Below are 19238 nucleotides of genomic sequence, written 5' to 3'. Positions count from 1 at the left end.
CTAAGCGGTATGAGTGAGGAGTTTTAGGGATAGGGCTGGGGAGTCTAAGCGGTATGGGTAAAGAGTTTTAGGGATAGGGGTGAGGAGTTTTAGGCATAGGGGTGAGGAGTCTAAGCGGTATGGGTGAGGAGTTTTAGGGATAGGGGTGAGGAGTCTAAGTGGTTTGGGTGAGGAGTTTTAGGGATAGGGGTGAGGAGTTTTAGGGATAGGGGTGAGGAGTCTAAGCGGTAGGGGTGAAGCGTCTTTGGATAGGGGTGAGGAGTCTAAGCGGTATGGGTGAGGAGTTTTAGGGATAGGGGTGAGGAGTTTTAGGGATAGGGGTGAGGAGTCAAAGCGGTTTGGGTGAGGAGTTTTAGGGATAGGGGTGAGGAGTTTTAGGGATAGGGGTGAGGAGTCTAAGCGGTAGGGGTGAAGCGTCTTTGGATAGGGGTGAGGAGTCTAAGCGGTATGAGTGAGGAGTTTTAGGGATAGGGGTGAGGAGTCTAAAAGATAGAGGTGAGGAATCTTAGAGATAGGGGTGAGGAGTCCTAAAGATAGACGTGAGGAGTCCTAGAGATAGAGGTGAGGAGTCTTGGAGATAGGGGTGAGGAGTCTTGGAGATAGGGGTGAGGAGTGTTAGAGATAGGGGTGAGGAGTCTTAGAGATAGGGGTGAGGAGTCTTGGAGATAGGGGTGAGGAGTCATAGAGATAGAGGGGAGGAGTCGTAGAGATAGAGGGGAGGAGTCTTGGAGATAGGGGTGGAGTCTTGGAGATAGAGGGGAGGAGTCTTGGAGATAGAAGGGAGGAGTCTTGGAGATCGGGGGAGGAGCACCAGGTCACTGACCTCCTCTGACCTGCAGGGTTACAGGGGAGCTCCCAGAGCCTACATCGCTACCCAGGGTCCTTTGCTCCACACCAGCACGGACTTCTGGGAAATGGTCTGGCAGGAAGGGAGCAGGATCATCGTCATGGTTACCAGACTCAGGGAGAGCAACGAGGTGTGGTAGAAAAGTCCATCTCTCCTGTGTCCCGCCCCTGGGGGTCGGGGGTTCTCCTCCCTGACCGACTGACTGTGTTGCAGAAGTGTGAGCTGTACTGGCCTGAGCCCAGAGAGATGAAGGAGGAGGAAGAGGAGGATGAAGAGGAAGAGGAGGATGAGAAGGAGGAAGGAGAGAGAGGGAGGTTTGGCAGGTTCCTGCTCAGAGTGACAGACAGGAGAGAGAGAGAAGCTTTCATCGTCACCGACATGGAGATACAGGCAACAACACTCCTATGATTATTATGATTATTATTGTTATTATTACTCTTATCATTATCATTATTATTATTATTGCAAATAGTATTATCATCATCATCATTACTATTATTATTATTATTACAATTTTTTAATAATAATAATAATTATTATTATTATTATTACTATTATTATTTTTAATTATTACTATGATTATTATTATTATTATTATTATCAGCATTATTTATTATAATTATCATTATTATTATCATTATAATATGTATGATTATTATTTTTATTATTATTATAATTATCACTATTATTATTATTGTCATTATTATTATTATTGCAAATAGTATTATCATCCTCATCATTACTATTATGATTACTATTTTTTTTAATTATTATTATTATTATTATTACTAATGTAATTATTATCATCATCATCATCATCATCATCATCACCATATTCTATGCTATATTACATTTGAACATGTGCGTGGGGGCGTCCCGCAGCTCTCCTCGGAGATCCGCCCCGTCAGACATTACTGGTTCACCTCGTGGCCCGACCACCACGTCCCGCACCGCACGGCTCCTCTGCTGGGGTTGGTGGAGGAGGTGGAGACGTACCGCAGCTCCCTCCTGGCCAGCGACGCTCAGCCAGTCACAGCGCCCCCTGCTGGACCCGTCATCGTCCACTGCAGGTTAGTGTGACGCCACGAGGAGAAGACGTTTCAAAGATGGCCGAAGGTTTTCCTCCCACCAAACAGCACACCTCTCCCCTCCACCTCTCCTCCACCTCTCCCCTCCACCTCTCCCCTCCACCTGCTTCCCTCCCCCTCTCCTCCACCTCTCTCCTCCACCTGCTCTCCTCCACCTCTCCCCTCCTCCTGCTTCCCTCCTCCTCTCCTCCACCTGCTCCCGTCCACCTGCTTCCCTCCTCCTCTCCTCCACCTGCTCCCCTCCATCTCTCCCCTCCTCCCCTCCCCTCCTGCTGCCCTCCACCTCTCCCCCTCTCCTCCCCTCCTGCTCCCCTCCTCCTCTCCTCCACCTCTCCCCTCCACCTCTCCCCTCCACCTGCTTCCCTCCCCCTCTCCTCCACCTCTCTCCTCCACCTGCTCTCCTCCACCTCTCCCCTCCTCCTGCTTCCCTCCTCCTCTCCTCCACCTGCTCCCGTCCACCTGCTTCCCTCCTCCTCTCCTCCACCTGCTCCCCTCCATCTCTCCCCTCCTCCCCTCCCCTCCTGCTGCCCTCCACCTCTCCCCCTCTCCTCCCCTCCTGCTCCCCTCCTCCTCTCCTCCACCTCTCCCCTCCACCTCTCCCCTCCACCTGCTTCCCTCCCCCTCTCCTCCACCTCTCTCCTCCACCTGCTCTCCTCCACCTCTCCCCTCCTCCTGCTTCCCTCCTCCTCTCCTCCACCTGCTCCCGTCCACCTGCTTCCCTCCTCTCCTCCACCTGCTCCCCTCCATCTCTCCCCTCCTCCCCTCCCCTCCTGCTGCCCTCCACCTCTCCCCCTCTCCTGCTCCCCTCCTCCTCTCCTCCACCTGCTCCCCTCCACCTCTCCCCTCCACCTGCTCCCCTCCACCTCTCCTCCCCTCCTCCTCTCCCCTTCCCTCCTGCTGCCCTCCACCTCTCCTTCCCTCCTCCCCTCCTCCTCCACCTCTCCTTCTCTCCTTCCCTCCTCCCCTCCACTCCTTCCCCCCTCCTCCTCCACCTCTCCACCTCTCCCCCTCTCCTCCCCTCCTCTCCTCCACTGCACTGCTCCACTCCTCTTCCTCTCCTCTCCTCCTCCTCCCCTCCTCCCTTCCTCTCCTCCTCTCAGTGCAGGAATAGGTAGAACAGGGTGTTTCATGGCCTGCTCCATCGGGTGCCAGCAGCTCAAAGACTCTGATCAGGTCGACATTCTGGAGATTGTCTGTCAGCTGCGACTGGACAGGTAGACAGTCTCTCTGTCTGTCTGTCTGTCTGTCTGTCTGTCTGTCTGTCTGTCTGTCTGTCTGTCTGTCTCTCTCCCTCTCTCCCCTTTCACACAAAGTTCCTGGTAAATAACCAGGATAGCCTTCCGGCACCGCTGGTGGTTTTCACTATTCACACATGCAGCTACATCAGGAACGTTTCCCACAGATGTTGAGGATGTATGTGGACGTAGCACGCAAGTATAAATCAGTTAGAGATAGAGGTGTATATAAATAAATAAACGAGGCAACACATTATGTAAATATATGTTTGACGGACCGGTTGTGCCCGGCGCAATAACCCCACCCAATGTTATGGAAGCAGAGGGATCATTTTTAACCTGTTCTACACTCTCTGTCCCCGGAGAATGAAGGTTCTTCACCCGTTCTACCCGTTCCCTGTCTGCTCGCTTCATGCAGAATGATGTCATTGGCATTTTTAAGAAGAAAAACTATAACATTTAAGAATATAAAACCCTGTCTCCGTGGTGACCGGAGGTGCTTCTTGTCATGGCTCAGAACGCAGTCGCCATTTTTCCAAATCTTTTCTCCTTCTTCCCAAAAACAAATCATTCTTTAAATTTTTGTACAAAATAAATATAAAAAACCCCCGCACCATTTGCGCTTTGCCGATACCGTATTTGGATTTGACTCCACCCCTACTTCACGTGCTTGTTCCGGCAACATGACCGCTTCCATTCACAGCGCAGCTGGAACGTGGTCGTTCCGGCATTTTCCCGGAAATGATTCTGGGTCTTGAAGCGGGCAATTGCCGGAACAGATTTCCCGGAATATTCGATCCCTGCTCCCACTCATGACCGCATGCAGGAACAGTTCTGGAACATTGTTGGGGAACACTGCGTGTGTGAACGGGGCTTATGTCTATTTAATTCCTTCCATAACTGTCTGTCTCTCTGTCTCACCATCATGTATCAATCTAGTACGCAACATGAGACAGATCTGAAGAGGAGGAATAGATAGACCAGTAAATCTGTTTGTTAGTCCACCTGTGCTGTCTGTCTGTCCGGCTGCCCGTCTGTCTATCCTCCTGCACTGTCTGCCTGTCCGCCTGCACTGTCTGTCTCTATGGTTACCTGTCTGTCTGGTGTGGCTGACTGTCTGTCTGTCTGTCTGTCTGCCTCTCTGTCTGCCTGTATGTCTGTCTGTCTGTCTACCTTTCTGTCTGTCTACCTATCTGTCTGTCTGCCTGTCTGTCCATCTGTCTGTCTACCTATCTGTCTGCCTGTCTGTCTGCCTGACTCACCATAACAGTATAACATGGCTGTGAACCCCTCTCTCCTCTCCAGAGGTGGTATGATCCAGACGGTGGAGCAGTACCACTTCCTGTACAACGCGCTGGCGACATTCAGCCTCCAGCTGCAGCGCCACCACGTACGTCCCGTCACTGCGGCTCGGAAGCTTTTTCGACGGTTGAACACAGTGTCCTTCTCCATGAACTGATAAAATGTCTCTGCAGCAGAATCCGGACCAGTTTGACCCACTGCCAGAGCAACACGATGGAAGCCAGAACCAGGAGAACCAGGGGAACCAGGAGAACCAGGGGAACAAGGGGAACCAGGGGAACCCAAGAAGTGTGGTGCCACTGGCCTCTCTGCTTCAGAGCCTCCAGCTGGACAACAAACATCAGACTAACCCCGGCAAGACTGAACCAGATTAAACGTACTTAAGCTAGGACCACATTATCTGATTTTCAAGGCTGATTTGGCAATGATTTGAGATCAGGCGGAGTCATGATATTCCAGGGTGGTCCTGGGTAGTCCAGATAGCCTAGGGCAGTCCAGGTAGACCAGGGTAGTCCAGGTAGTCCAGGGTAGTGCAGGGTAGTCCAGGGTAGTGCAGGGTAGTCCAGGCTAGTCCAGGTAGTCTAGTTTAGTCCAGGGTAGTACAGGGTGGTACCTGGTAGTCCAGGGTAGTCCAGGGTAGTGCAGGGTAGTCCAGGTAGTCCAAGGTAGTCTAGTGTAGTCCAGGGTAGTCCAGGAAGTCTAGGGTTGTCCAGGGTAGCACAGTGTGGTACAGGGTAGTCCAGGGTAGTCCAGGGTTGTCCAGGTAGTCTAGGGAGGTCCAGGGTAGTCCAGGTAGTCCAGGGTAGTCCAGGGTAGTCCAGGTAGTCTCAGGAGGTCCAGGGGAGTCCAAGGTAGTCCAGGGTAGTCCAGGTAGTCTAGGGTGGTCTAGGGTAGTCCAGGTAGCCCAGGATAGTCCAGGGTAGTCCAGCTAGTCTAGGGTGGTCCAGGGTATTCCAGGTAGGCCAGGGTAGTCCAGGTGGTCCAGGGTATTCCAGGTAGTCCAGGGTAGTCCAGGTGGTCCAGGGTAGTCCAGAGAAGTCCATTGTAGTCCAGGTAGTCCAGGGGAGTCCGCTGTAGAGTCGCAGCTGTCATGGATATATGTGTGTGCGCCTGCACCATGGCGAAGCCAGAGAAAGCAGGATGTGGGCGCGTGTGGACTCCTGATGGGGGAGTGAGTCCGATCACTGAAAAATGTCAGCGCTGCAAGTTCGCTGCACAAACAACCAGAGCAGCGAACTGCACGGCAGCCATGTTTGATTTGGCAGCTCGCGAGAAGATTCTGGAAAGTGCTGGAGCACTGCGGCGCTCCGCCCGTCTGTGCTCCATCAGGAGATTCGTGCTCCCCTAAATCAGCAGTTCTGCGCGTGCGCAGAAGAGACTGAAAATCTGTGAATGTTGTTCAATGTGCAACGCTCCATCCGTTCACAGAGCTCACGACTAAAAAGATCTGGTAATGTGGCCCTAGCTTAAACCGGACTGAACCAGACTAAACTGGCTTAAACCAGACTAAACCAGACTGAACCAGAGCAAACCAGACTAAACCGGACCAAACCAGACTGAACCAGACTGAACCAGACTAGACTGGACTAAACCAGACTAAACCGGACTAAATTGGACTAAACCAGACTAAACCAGACTAAACTGGACTAAACCGGATTAAACCAGACTAAACCGGACTAAAGCAGACTAAACCGGACTGATGCAGACTAAAAATCACTAAACCAGACTAAACAGGACTGTACCAGTCTAAACCAGACTAAACTGGACTAAACCAGACTAACCGGAATAAACTGGACTAAACCAGACTGAACCTGACTAAACCAGACTAGGCCAGACTAACCTGGACTAAACCGGATTTAACCAGACTAAACCGGACTGAACCAGGCTGAACCAGATCAAACCAGACTGAACCAGACAAAACACGACTGAAGCAGGATAAACCGGAATAAACCAGACTAAACCGGACTGAAGCAGACTAAACCGGACTAAACAAGCCTTGTTTCCTGTTCCCTGCTGTGTAGTGGCAAAACTATTGATGGGGCGTGGCTTTGCTGTCAGAGGACGTGTTTGCTCCACTCTGATTGGCTGCAGCAGGGAAAAGCGTCGGGTGCAGTTTACTGCATCCTCAGCCGCTTGATACTCAACCACTAGGTGGCGCTGTGTCACCACGGGAGAGTGTTGAAGGAGGCACCGCTTCACATGCACGGCAATTCGTTTTATATTCAAACTGTAAACAAGGTAATGTTGTTCAAATAAATGTTTTTGTTAAATTGAGTTAAATTTCTCTTTCATACAACATGATAATAACAAAAAATATATATAATAATAATAATCATAACAATAATAACAACAACAACAATAATAATAATAATAATCATCATCATCATCATCATCATCATCATCATAAATATAATATTAATAAATACATTTATTTTTATAATAATAATAAATATAGTTGCAGGAAGTAATACCTGTAGTAAGTAATACCAGTGCCCAAAGCTGGAGATCTCTCGAAACCGGACAACTACCGAGGCATTAGCCTGACATGTATCCCTGCAAAGATCTACAATCGCATGATACTGAACAGGATAAGACCTGCCATCGACCCTCATTTGAGGGAGAACCAGAACGGCTTTCGGGAGGGGAGAACAACAACAGCCCAGATCTTGGCACTCAGGAGAATAATTGAGGAGGTGAGGAAGGACAACCTGACTGCAGTTCTGTGCTTCATTGATTTCAAAAAGGCTTTTGACTCGATCCACAGAGGCATGATGGTGAAAATCCTTAAGGCGTATGGAATTCCTCCCAACCTACTCCGAGCAATAGAGACCATGTACGCAGGAACAAGGGCCAAGGTGATGACCCCAGATGGCAACAGCGAGGAGTTTGACATCCTAGCTGGCGTTATGCAAGGGGACACACTAGCCCCCTTCCTCTTCATCATAGTCCTGGATTACGCACTCAGGAAGGCAATCAGCGGGCGAGAGCGGGAACTTGGCTTCACGCTAACACCAAGGAGGTCAAGACGACATCCCGCAGTGGTCCTCACGGACCTTGATTATGCGGATGACATCAGTCTGCTCTCCAATAATGTGGAACAAGCACAAGAACTACTGAAAAGGGTAGAGCTGGAGTGCGGCAAAGTTGGCCTGAGGCTAAACGCCAAGAAAACTGAGGTCATCACCTATAATGTTCCACAAGAACATCAACCTCTGACTACAGCAGGAGGAACTGTGCTGAAAGAAGTCGATGACTTCAAGTACCTGGGTTCATGGGTCAACTCAACTGAGCAAGATCTGAAAGTGAGGAAGGCACCTGCATGGAGGGCCCTGAACGGCATGTCCAGTGTATGGAACTCCAACCTCCCCCGCCAAATCAAACTCAGCTTCTTCTATGCGACAGTAGAGTCCGTTCTCCTCTATGGCAGTGAATGCTGGTCCCTGAAGCCAACCCTAGAGAAGTCCCTGGACGGGTGCTACACCAGGATGTTGCGTGTAGTGCTTAACATCAGCAAGAGTACACATGTAACCAACAGAATTCTGTACAAGGGAATACCAAGGGTGAGTGAGAAGATTGCTGTAAGGAGAATGACACTAGCAGGACACTGCCAAAGACACCAGGAGCTGCCAGCCAGCAAACTGGTACTGTGGGAGCCAACACATGGGCACCGGTCACGAGGACGTCCCACTTTAACATATGTGGATGAACTCAAGAATGATGCGGAAGCACAAAGCACCAACGAGCTGGCCAGATGTATGGAGAGCCGGGATGACTGGAAACAACGATGGAAGGCTCGTCTGAGGACGACCTAGAGAAGTAATACCCAGGGTCCAGTTTAGTCGTGGTGGTTGTGTTTTACAGTTTCCTGGATTCTCTGAAACGCAGCGCGATTTTCGGAGATTACTTGAATGCAGCATGGTCTCCTCTGGATCTGTTGTCTCCTGGTTGCTCGTCTCCCAGAACAACCACTTCAAAACAACCGTCCATGTTCGCCTGTAATGCAGAACATGTCATTGTGAGAACTCATGGTGTTGTCAGTGGAAGTAGAGCTTTAAGCATGTGTTCCAGATAGTTTTAGTCGGGTTGGACATATTTTGGACTGGCCTAACTGGCAAGTTGGTCTTAAAATCTCAAAATTTAAAAAAAAGCTTTTTTTTGGCTAATATCTGCTCCGTATATGGATCAATTTGGATTAAACTTCCAACAGGGGTCTTGGTGACAGCGTGGTTCTAACAAGACGTCAGCGTGCTCCTGTGTTGTGCAGAAGTTGGTTTTCCAGATAGTTTTAGGCTTCAAAATTCAGAGAATTTGTCCAAATCTTTTCTGTTACAATAACAATAAGGACATGTATAGATGAGTATGTATGTAAGTAGATAAATACATGTGTAAATAAAATAAATATGTAAGTACATCAATACACGTATGAATAAAATAAATATGTAAGTAGATAAGTACGTGTGTAAATAAAGTGAATATGTTAGATAAATACATGAGAGTACTTCAATGAATAAATAATTCGCCAGGCTGCCTGGAGTTCGCAGTGTAACCTGCGGGTGTCGCTGTATTCTTCCGTCTCACCTCGTTTTGCCGCCGGGTTGCTCTTGCTGCTGCTCTCCTCTGCTGCTCCAGAGCAACACGGAAGGACGGACTGACAGAGGAGGCGGACGGAGAGAACCATAAAAAACATTAAACCCCGAAGGACGGAGAGCGGCCCGAGGCAGAGCAACCGGAGAAGCTGCTCCTTACGGCCCTCACACCCCGCCGTGTCCGTGTTTCGACCCGCTGCCACGGGGTGTGCTGTCGGCGTCCAGCCCGCTAGCCTAGCCTAGCCTAGCCTAGCCTAGCCTAGCCTAGTCGTAGCTCTCCCGTTAGTGTTAGCATTAGCATTAGCATTAGCCCAGCCCAGCCCCAAGATGATCGCGCTGATCAACAAGCTGCTGGACTGGTTCAAGGCGCTGTTCTGGAAGGAGGAGATGGAGCTCACCCTGGTGGGGCTGCAGTACTCCGGGAAGACCACGTTCGTCAACGTGATCGCGGTGCGTCCCCATGCTAACTGCTAATAGACAGATACATACATACATACATATATGGATAGATGGAGGGAGGGATGGATGGATGAAGGGGTTTAGATGGATGGATGGAAGGATGATGGATGGAAGATGGATGATGGATGGATACTTGATTCACCCCCCGTGGGTCATTGCAGTGTCCCAGCAGGTCGCATCAACAGTAAGGAGGAGAAACACAATAAAACACGGCAGCCATGGCAGGATAATGCAAAATACACCTGACCATTTTAAGCGATATAATAAACCCAAGCATTAAGTTCAGACAAATAATAATAACATTAATAATAATAATAAAATATGAAAAACAAAAGTGACAATATCTTTAGGAGACAATATTAAATATACAATTAAAGTGAGTGAACACAGTAAGACAACAATCAATAAAAAGCAACCAATACAATACCATCAATATAATATAATCAATAGAGCTGCAGAGTGGAGGTGGGCAGGCGCCTCCCACCCACTGAAACCCAAACTGGACATGTGCTGTCTGAATGCTTCCCTTCAGGGTTATACTGATTCAAATATTCCTGTACATTTTCCATTATCCCGTCCCGTTGTACTGTGTGCAGTTAACCGTGAGTTTTGTTTATATTAATTATTTTCCCATATCTTGCCACGTTTCATTTTCTTATTGTTTTATCCTATTTGTTATTATTGCAGCCTGTAGTTGACAGTGTGAGCTGCAGGGACATTATCTATCCTTCCATTTGTTCATCAAATCTGTCTCATCCAGATCTGAGCTCTGGGAGGGTTTGTAGAGAGTTGGGAGTTCTCAACATTCAGTCCGGAGACCACCTGGGGGACCTTCCAGAGGTTCCACGGGGTCATAATAATAATAATAATAATAATAATAATAATGGAAATGGCTCTTATCCGCTCTGATGTGAACAGGACACCCGGGTTCACCCGCTAATTTTGGCCCCTCTACCGACGCGTTGAAGTTCTGGACGTTGGCGCATAAAAATAGACGGGAATGTCTGTGTATCATTCCATCGTGTCATATCCCATTTAGAATCAAATTCTAAATCGGAAGTTAGTGACTTTTTTCCACGCATGTGGGACCCTGAAATGTTTTGAGTGTAGGGAACCGCTCCGTGAGGACGTGGAACGCCCACGCTCCCTGCCGGGCGCCGGGTCACTTCAGCACCGCCCCGAACCGGTTCCTGAACCGGAGGGGCGTGTCCGCTCCCCGACCCAGTATAGATGTACGAATGATCCGATTCTTTTGAGCGGCTCTTTTGTTGCAACGGAGGGAACCGAGTCTCAAGCCCCCCTTTTCCGGCGTGTTCGTGACATCAACGTGACACACAAAAAATCGGCATCCTCCTGGCAATGGGAAAGGCATCAAGTGCCTGTTTTGGCGGGTCTACCCGCTAGTTTTGGTGTAAAAACAGTATAAAAGCCCTTTTCTCTCCTCGTCCCTCCCCATCCAACAGTATTGCCAGTGCACTGTCCCCTAATATCTTTTAAATCAATTAACTATTATCCCATTACATAAACAAACTTTAAATTAACATATTTCATGTAATGTAATTAGTCATGTCTAATTGATGCTTAAATTAGGGACCTGTTATTTTCTTGCCCCCCGAGTTTTTTTTCCCCCTAAAATCAGATCTATCTATAAAGATACTAATCACATTCAGAGAATCCCATGGGTCCGCAGCCCATGGGCAAGGCAGCTTCACACAGTGAAGGACTGACTGCGTCACAGCCTCTGAAGAAAATATAAAGGTTAAGAAAATAAACAGAATCAAAATATCGATACTCTGGTGCGATTCATCTCTGTCGTTTCAAATTTCTGAATCGCTTTGAAAATTGTAATATCAGCACCTTGTTGGGGAGTTCTGCAACAAAATGAAATCCCACCGCGTCCCCCCCTTCCTTTCTCCCGGAGACTGGACGCGTGCTGTTCAACGTCGTTATGTGCAGTCGATCAACACGTCGAGTGGCGTGGCAAGATCCTCACGGGTGCTGCGCCGGTGCGGGTGTGGACGGGAGCGGCGGGTTGTGTGAAAGACGCTTCCGGGACGGGAGGTGTTGGAAATAACGGGGGGTGTTCTCCTGTCTTCCAGTCGGGACAGTTCAGCGAGGACATGATCCCCACGGTGGGTTTCAACATGAGGAAGATCACCAAGGGAAACGTCACCATCAAGGTCGGTGCCAGAGCCGCCGGCGCTGTGCGCTCACGTTTACCCATTCACACTTAAACAACACTGACGCTTCTCCTTCTCGCCCCCCCTCTAGTTATGGGATATCGGGGGTCAGCCTCGCTTCAGGAGCATGTGGGAGCGTTACTGTCGTGGTGTCAGTGCCATAGTGTGAGTCTGGGTTCTCAAGCTGCGGCGCGGTCCCCACAACACGCTGCACCAGCATCCCCGCTCAGTCCCAGGACACTCAGTGAAATGTGATATAATAACGCTTCATGTTTAAGGATTATGACATCACAGATAATATGTATTTGATCATAGATAATAATTTGCCACAAGCTTGCTTAAGAAACTATTATTATTAATGTGGATGTGACGACTCAGATTATGTTGTTATACAATGTTATTATTATTATATTACTATTACTACAGCCTTTCAGAGCTAGAAGAGACATTTAAACTGTGTGTGTGTGTGTGTGTGTGTGTGTGTGTGTGTGTGTGTGTGTGTGTGTGTGTGTGTGTGTGTGTGTGTGTGTGTGTGTGTGTGTGTGCGTGCGTGCGTGCGTGCGCGCGCGCGCATCTGTGTATGTAGCTACATGGTGGACGCTGCGGATCCAGAGAAGATCGAAGCTTCGAAGAACGAGCTCCACAACTTACTGGACAAACCGCAGCTTCAGGGCATTCCTGTGAGTACGGAGATGTGAGGGGAGTGGGCTCCACCGGGTGGCGGTGCTGTCCACCGGATAATGACAGATTTGTACCGAATATGATGGGACGGTTTGTTACGGGCAAATAAAGAATTGGTCCGTTTTCCTGTGAGGGGGGCGTGGCGGTGGGTGCAGCACGTAGCAGAACTGCAAGAAACTTGAGAACAGACTGATGCAAAACTGCAGAACGTCGATCAAAACACAACAGAACAATGTGTTTGTCTCTCTCCAGGTTTTGGTTTTGGGGAACAAGAGAGATCTTCCTGGAGCGCTGGACGAGAAGGAGCTGATCGAGAGGATGTCAGTATTATTATTATTATTATTATTATTATTATTATTATTATTATTATTACTACTTCTGAGATTTTTAAGTTATCATGTTTATAAATTGGGAATATTTGTGTTGTTACTCTAACTGTGTGGGTGATGTTGGAAATATAAGCAGTGTGCTTTTGGGGTTTTTCAGGAACCTTTCTGCGATCCAGGACAGAGAGATCTGCTGCTACTCCATTTCCTGCAAGGAGAAGGACAACATCGGTAACACACACACACACACACACACACACACACACTGACACGCGCACGCACGCACACACACTCACAAACGCACACGCACATACACACACACATTGTGTGTGTGTGTGTATGTGCGTGTGCAGGAGGTAGAGCTGGTGGTCTAGTGATCTAAAGGTTGCTGGTTCGATCCCAGGCTCCTCCTCCTGCTAGCATGCTGTAGTGTCCTTGAGCAAGACACTTAACCCCTAATTGCTCCTGATGGCTGCGTCCGTCGGTGTTTGAACAATTGTAAGTCGCTTTGGATAAAAGCGTCTGATCAATGAAATGTAATGTAATGTAAAACACACGCACACACCTCTTTAGCACATTAAGTTGTAATGGTTTTCTATCTGATGGGTTCAGAATCTGCAAGGGTTGAAACAGGAAACTGGATCCAAGGTGTTGGAGAGTTGGGTGAAGCTGTTCAGCTCATGATGAGGTGTGCTCCATCGGCCGTGCACCACCTCTAGGACACAGGCGGTACCTTAAACCTTAAATCCCAGCAGAGGTGGGAAGCAGTGAAGTAGTGGAAAGAAGGGACATGGTTCTAGATGGGCTGCTGCGTTCTGGGTGTTCTGTAGAGGGTCTTCGGGGTCTTTGTAGGGGTAGAGAGGTCTGTAGTAGAGGGACTGTAGAGGTCTGTAGTAGAGGGACTGTAGGGGTCTGTATAGGGTCAGTATAGAACTGTAGAGGTTCTGAAGAGGTCTGTAGTGGGAATGTGGGGGTCTGTAGAGGGACTATAGGGGTCTGCTGAGGTGCTGTTGAAAATCTGTAGGGGGACTCCAGGGGTCTGTAGAGGGACTGTGGGGGTCTGTAGGGATCTGTAGGGGGACTGTAGGGGGACGGTAGGGGTGTGATGGACCAGGCGGTTGCAGTCGTCTCAGATCCAAAGCTCCTTCATCTCAGGGACCAGGTTCAGTTTCCTGTGGACCCTGTCCCACCAGCTGGAGTACCTGCACCCTGATGGAGGTCAAGCAACTTGGTATTAGAGCCTGACCGGTGCCAGATTTTTGGGTCCCGTGCCGATCTCAATTTTGGGGAGTCCTAGCCCACCCATTACCAATGTTTTGACGAATATTTTGTCAAAAAGTGCAAAACTTAATAATTGATTTGGAAAAACTGAAAAAAATGATTTATTGCATTTTCTATATTTGAGGACATTTAATTTATAAGCAAACAAATTAAAAAAAGAAACACACAAAGAACATTTTGATAGATAAAAAATGTAAAAGTTAATGTTAAATGAAGTTTTTATTTTTTTCCCCGAGTTCCAGTGAACGCATCATCACTTGGGAAACAAATTAGTTTTCTGAGTTTCTGTGAAAGCAGCAGGGCTTCCTGCTTGGAGAGCCATATCTAAACGAGAGTGTAAGCAAACACAGGGAGCTACGTGCAGACCTGCCAACCTGCACGCTTTCTATGTACCCACCACGCAATTCTTGGTCAAAATACGTAGATACGGAATACAAGCTGAGCCTATCAACACATATCAGTACGAAACAATAGCGTATATTTCCTGGGTATTTAAGCTCCATCCCTCCTATTGGAGCAGATGCTAGGAGCTTGTGGTTCTGTAAGGCCTCTCCTCCTTCGCAGCGGTGCTGAGCAGTACTTCAGGATCCACCGAGACGTAACGCTGCGTTGTGAGGTCAGATGGGGATTGTGGGAGTAATAATCAAGCACTGAAATGGGGCGGTAATGTCAACATGCACAACGTGAGATGCAGTGATCGATCGGCCGCTTTTATGCTCCATCGGTGTCAGATATATCAGATTCCGTGTCGCTCCAATGTACACGCCCGATACAGTACCCTGTACTCGTAAAAATGTTCCGATACTCAAACCCGACACCAAGGTAATGTAACGTAGCTGCGTGGTTGACGCTCAGAAAAGAGCGGAAGAAAGAAAACGTCACTGTTTGCAGGAACCTCAAGGTCAACGAGGACGTTTGGATGGATCATCTCTCGCTTGACAATATTCCAACATGGGGCAAACTGTGTATCTACCACTGTCACTGCAGCGTCTGCTCTGCCTCATCGTTTACCAGCTCCACTCCTCATGAAAGCTTCCACTCTCTTTTTGAGACTCTTCTTCTTGACGAGTCGATCAGTAAAACAAGTCGTTGGATTTGACTCAGTTGGTTTAATGCACAGTGAGCGAAGGAGGACTTCTAGTCAGAGTGACAAGAGTCGGCTATTATTATTATTATTATTATTATTATTATTATAAGAGAATTAAGAATCTCTATTTGACACACTGCAATTACTATTATTATTATTACTATTATTATTATTACTATTATTATTATTATTATTATTATTATTATTACTATTACTATTATTATTGTTATTATTACTATTATTATTATTATTATTATTGTTATTATTACTCTTTTTATTTGCAATGATTGCAATTTATTTTGGAATGGAAGTACCATGTAAATATAATAGAAAGGTATATTTGCACTTAAAAATGAAAGAGTCTTTCACTTGAATTTCCATGTTGGTTATGTGTTGTGTCCAGTGACAGGTTGAACTACACTGAAACTCAGTGACTGTTCCATGTTGTATTTTATTTGATTGGAACTCAGGGACAGTTTGGTGGTGTGTTGTTATTCCAGAGTGAATAATGAACAATAATAAACACACAGTCTCAAAACCAGCAATCTCACTATAGTGGTAACTGAAAATTGCAGCAGTATTGATTGAGACCAAATGATGAGAACGTTTGTTTCTCTGATGACAGATATAAACTCAAAACAACCGGACGACAATGTAAACCTTATTAAATAGTCAGTGTTTTATGGTGAACATACAACTGAATGAAAATCCGAATCAGGCTTTGAATCGGTGCATCTCCAGTTGGTAAACATGTTTGGTAACTTTACCTGATGACGCATTTCAAGGGGTACACCCTAATAATATACATCAGTGTGTACTGTGTATTCTGCTGTAGTATCTTGCGGACGGTGTGATTATCCACGTTGTGAGACGCCACGGTGTGAGTGACTGACGGTCATTTGGAGCCTCCGTCACTCTGCTGTGGTGTCAGTGTTTTCCCAGGGTTGGCAGCTCTGTGCTGCTTTTATCTGCGTCATCATTTCCTGTGACATCAGCAGGTTGTTGGTTTTTTTTGGGGGGGGGGGGGGTAAAGATCTGAAGATTTTAAGATATCTCCCCCTTCTCCACCCCCCTCCCTCTCTCTCTCTCTCTCTCTCTCTCTCCAGACATCACTCTCCAGTGGTTGATCCAACATTCCAGGACCAAGAGGAGTTCATGAAAACACACACACACACACACACACACCCCTTCTCCCCCACCTCCGTCTGTCTTTCCTCCTCGAACATCCATCCTTCCGTCTTGGAGACGCTCTGCTCCAGATTCAGGCTCAAATGGTTCCAATCGAGTATTGATCATGTGAAGATAACCAGAGGATAAACAGTTGTTGTTGATGCCATTATTAAGAATATTATTGTTAATATTAATAATATTCTTAATAATAAAAGGAATATGAATACATTTGATGAGTCTCTTCGGTACTAAACTCTGATCCGCAGATCAATGAGCTGAAGCTGTTCTTTCCAGACGGGATCAATTTCAAAGATTCTGATGTCGATCAGGCACTCGGATCGACTCCCGATGATCAACAAATCAAAAAAAAAACAAACAAACAAAAAAACAAACTTGGGAGACTTGACCTGCTCTTTACTATGACACTAGGGTACTCCCATTATTACCGTGCTCCAGCGTTATTACAGTGTCAATATTGTGTAATCTGTTATTACTGTCTTATTACACTGTAATAACGTTGTTGACATGACACTAATAACACTCGTATTACAGTGTTGTTGATGCGACACTACAATAACACTGTAATAACACTGGTATTAGACCGTTTACCCTGCCCCACATTTTCCAGGATGGGTGTTCTTTCTTTGTTGCCGTCTCCTCTCTCTCTCTCTCTCTCTCTCCCTCTCTCCCCTCGTCTCTGTCCGTCTCTCCGACGCCAAGCCCCCCCGTGTGGAGACGGGCGGTGGAGCTTTTTATTGCACTGTTTGTTCATTTTGTTTTTGTAAGATAACGATGATAATTATAATAATGTTAATAACCTTCTTATTGTGACATAACGTGCTCTGTGTAGAGAACTGATCATTCTGTTTATATTTCTGTAATAAGCTTTATTTCTTATGCTTTTTTATTATTATTATTATTATTGTTGTTGTTGTTTTTTTATTGTTTTAACGTTGAAAGGCTGCTCTGGACGCTCTGTCGCCCAGAGCTAAGTGTTTTCTGCTACGAGTCGTGAGCTGATTGGACGGGAGGAGTCACATGACAGGAGTCCAGGGCCAAACAGTGTTACATGCTACATGCTACATGCTAAATAAGCAAATCACTTTGCGACAAGTTTTATGACACTTGGCGTTTTCCAAGCGACCGGCCAATCGGTGTTCAGAGGTGGAAAATCCAGGTTCAGAAAGTGAAATTCCACTCCGGGATTTTGCACCAACCTAGAGCGGAACCAGCCGCTCACTGTCTGGAGGGCGTGGCGTGGACACGGGACCTGGATCCGGTCCACCCAACCCCACACACGGCGCTCCCACGCCACATTTAAGATCCCTTCTCTAAAGCCTCCAGTGAAGTCCAGCCGAACGGGCGCGGTCCCGGGTCCAAACCCCGGAGAGAACCCCGGATCCTTGAGGGCGTGGCCTCGCGTTTGGCCGCGTTTGACCCGCGTCGACGTCCGTTCTCTTTTCTGGGCCGCAAGCCGTCGGCCCATTTCGTAGTTTCGGTTCTGCCTTTTCATTGGTCCATCGTGTGCTCGAGTACTTCCTGGTTCTGACAGCAGCCAATCAGAGTGCAGGACCCACGCGCCGCCCGGTTCCACCCCGGTGTCTCCGGTGGCTCAGACGACGACGCTTGGGTTCTTTCTCGCGTTGAGGTGTTTTTTTTTTTTTTTTTTCCCCCTCTGGTTCCCGAGGTGAGCCTGGTGTTGAGGTTCCAGACCAGCGTAGACCACCTGACCGCTCCCAGTCCGTCTACTCATCCACCAGCACAAGCATTATTGATTATTGACGCCTCGCTGGGCATCGGGTCGCTGAGTTGGGCGGCCCTGGCTTTTTCTCTTTTTAGCAGAGAGCATGAATATTAAAATAACCCCCCCCCCCCTCAAAATAAAAAAGAGAAGCTCCGCCTCCAGGTGACGGTGTCTCCATGACAATGCACCTCGTCCGTGATTTTCCCGCTTGTTAGGATTGGAGAATTGATTAGGACCCCCATTTGTTTGATCTGGAAAACCCCCCCAAAGTCCGATCCGTCTTACTGCACCTGAGTTACGTGGGGCGGGTTGTTGTCGTCGTTGTTGTTGTTGTGGTGGTGGTGACGGTCGCTAAGCAACGGAGGTTTGGACGGAGGTGAAACAACATGCTGACCCAAATAACCATTCCCGGGTTTCAGCGAAACCGCTCTTCAGGGTGGGAAGCCCCCGTTCAAAATCCAATACCCAGTTCAATTCAGCTCAGATGGGAACCTTCTGATGGAGCTTCAGGGTGTAGCTGTCTTGCACCCTGGAGCTCCACCCGAGGACGTGACGTTGTACTGTCCTCAGAGAGAGGAGCTGCTCCACCTTGACCGGAAGTCCCAGAATCCAGCAGTCCGCTCCGTCACACCCACCCCCCCTCCTCTGGGTGGAGAAGCAGGTTGGAGAAGGCGGAGGTTCCCTGCGCCGGGCCGGGCCGCCCGTCAGAACCAGCTGCGACCACAAGGTTTCGGTTCAGTTGAAATGTGTTTTAATAGAAACTTGCTTGTCTACGATACTAATAAATACTCAACGGACAGATCACTGAACTCCACGCGCTTTACTGTGTGTGTGTGTCTGTCTGTCTGTCTGTCTGTCTGTTCCTCCTCTACCCTGACTCCTCCTCCACCCGGGCGAGAGAAATTCGAGCAATTAAACTAAATTATGAATCCTATCAGAGAGAGGGAGGGGGAGGGGGACGTGCTCACACTCTCAACACATGAAGTCTCTTCCTCGTTCCTAAACCAACAAGATGGAAACTTTCAGTCTCTTTAAAGGTGTGAATAGTGGCAGCGAGGGTCAAAGGTCAGAGTGTGTGTGAACCGATCAGCTGCAGTATTTCCTGTCTGGAAAACAAGCTGTTCCCAAGCTTTGTGTGTGTGTGCGCATGCACGTGCGTTGGCCCTCTGTTGTCATGACAACATCTTCATCACTTTTTCAACCAAACAAAACCAACATTGTCCTGTGGACTGTGTGTGTGTGTATGTGGTTA

The 19238-nt window shown here is 47.9% G+C and overlaps 2 protein-coding genes across 7 annotated transcripts in view; both read left to right on the top strand.

Annotated features, from left to right (window-relative positions):
* Window positions 1-6746, top strand: part of LOC307241109 (tyrosine-protein phosphatase non-receptor type 7-like) — a 13715-nt gene extending 6969 nt beyond the window's left edge. Inside the window, exons 6-12 of one of the 5 annotated variants that reach the window (XR_013844546.1) lie at window positions 840-977; window positions 1061-1237; window positions 1730-1917; window positions 3036-3149; window positions 4476-4560; window positions 4646-5127; window positions 5236-6746. Coding sequence is in view for 4 of the 5 variants with exons in the window: in XM_080015111.1 (XP_079871237.1) it covers window positions 840-977; window positions 1061-1237; window positions 1730-1917; window positions 3036-3149; window positions 4476-4560; window positions 4646-4846 (903 nt within the window). In the remaining variant the exon portion in view is untranslated. Of the gene's footprint in view, window positions 1-839; window positions 978-1060; window positions 1238-1729; window positions 1918-3035; window positions 3150-4475; window positions 4561-4645 lie in introns of all 5 variants that reach the window. The other 4 variants (XM_080015112.1, XM_080015111.1, XM_080015114.1 and 1 more) reach the window with 4 other exon arrangements.
* A 2368-nt stretch (window positions 6747-9114) lies between these two features.
* On the top strand, window positions 9115-18788 carry LOC307241110 (ADP-ribosylation factor-like protein 8A). 2 transcript variants are annotated; one of them, XM_080015116.1, is made up of 7 exons: window positions 9115-9508; window positions 11617-11697; window positions 11789-11862; window positions 12284-12377; window positions 12631-12698; window positions 12865-12935; window positions 16179-16361. In XM_080015116.1, the coding sequence occupies exons 1-7, from the start codon at window positions 9386-9388 to the stop codon at window positions 16229-16231; spliced, it is 564 nt and encodes a 187-aa protein (XP_079871242.1). In that variant the 5' UTR covers window positions 9115-9385; the 3' UTR covers window positions 16232-16361. The 2 variants fall into 2 exon arrangements, with proteins under 2 accessions (XP_079871242.1, XP_079871241.1); XM_080015115.1 differs by lacking the exon at window positions 11789-11862 and having other exon boundaries at window positions 16179-18788.
* Window positions 18789-19238: the final 450 nt, after the last annotated feature.

Source organism: Zeus faber (assembly GCF_960531495.2).
Source record: "Zeus faber genome assembly, chromosome: 15".
Lineage (NCBI taxonomy): Eukaryota > Metazoa > Chordata > Actinopteri > Zeiformes > Zeidae > Zeus > Zeus faber.
The sequence above is the reverse complement of the archived record's forward strand: the minus strand, read 5'-3'. Positions and strand labels throughout refer to the sequence as shown.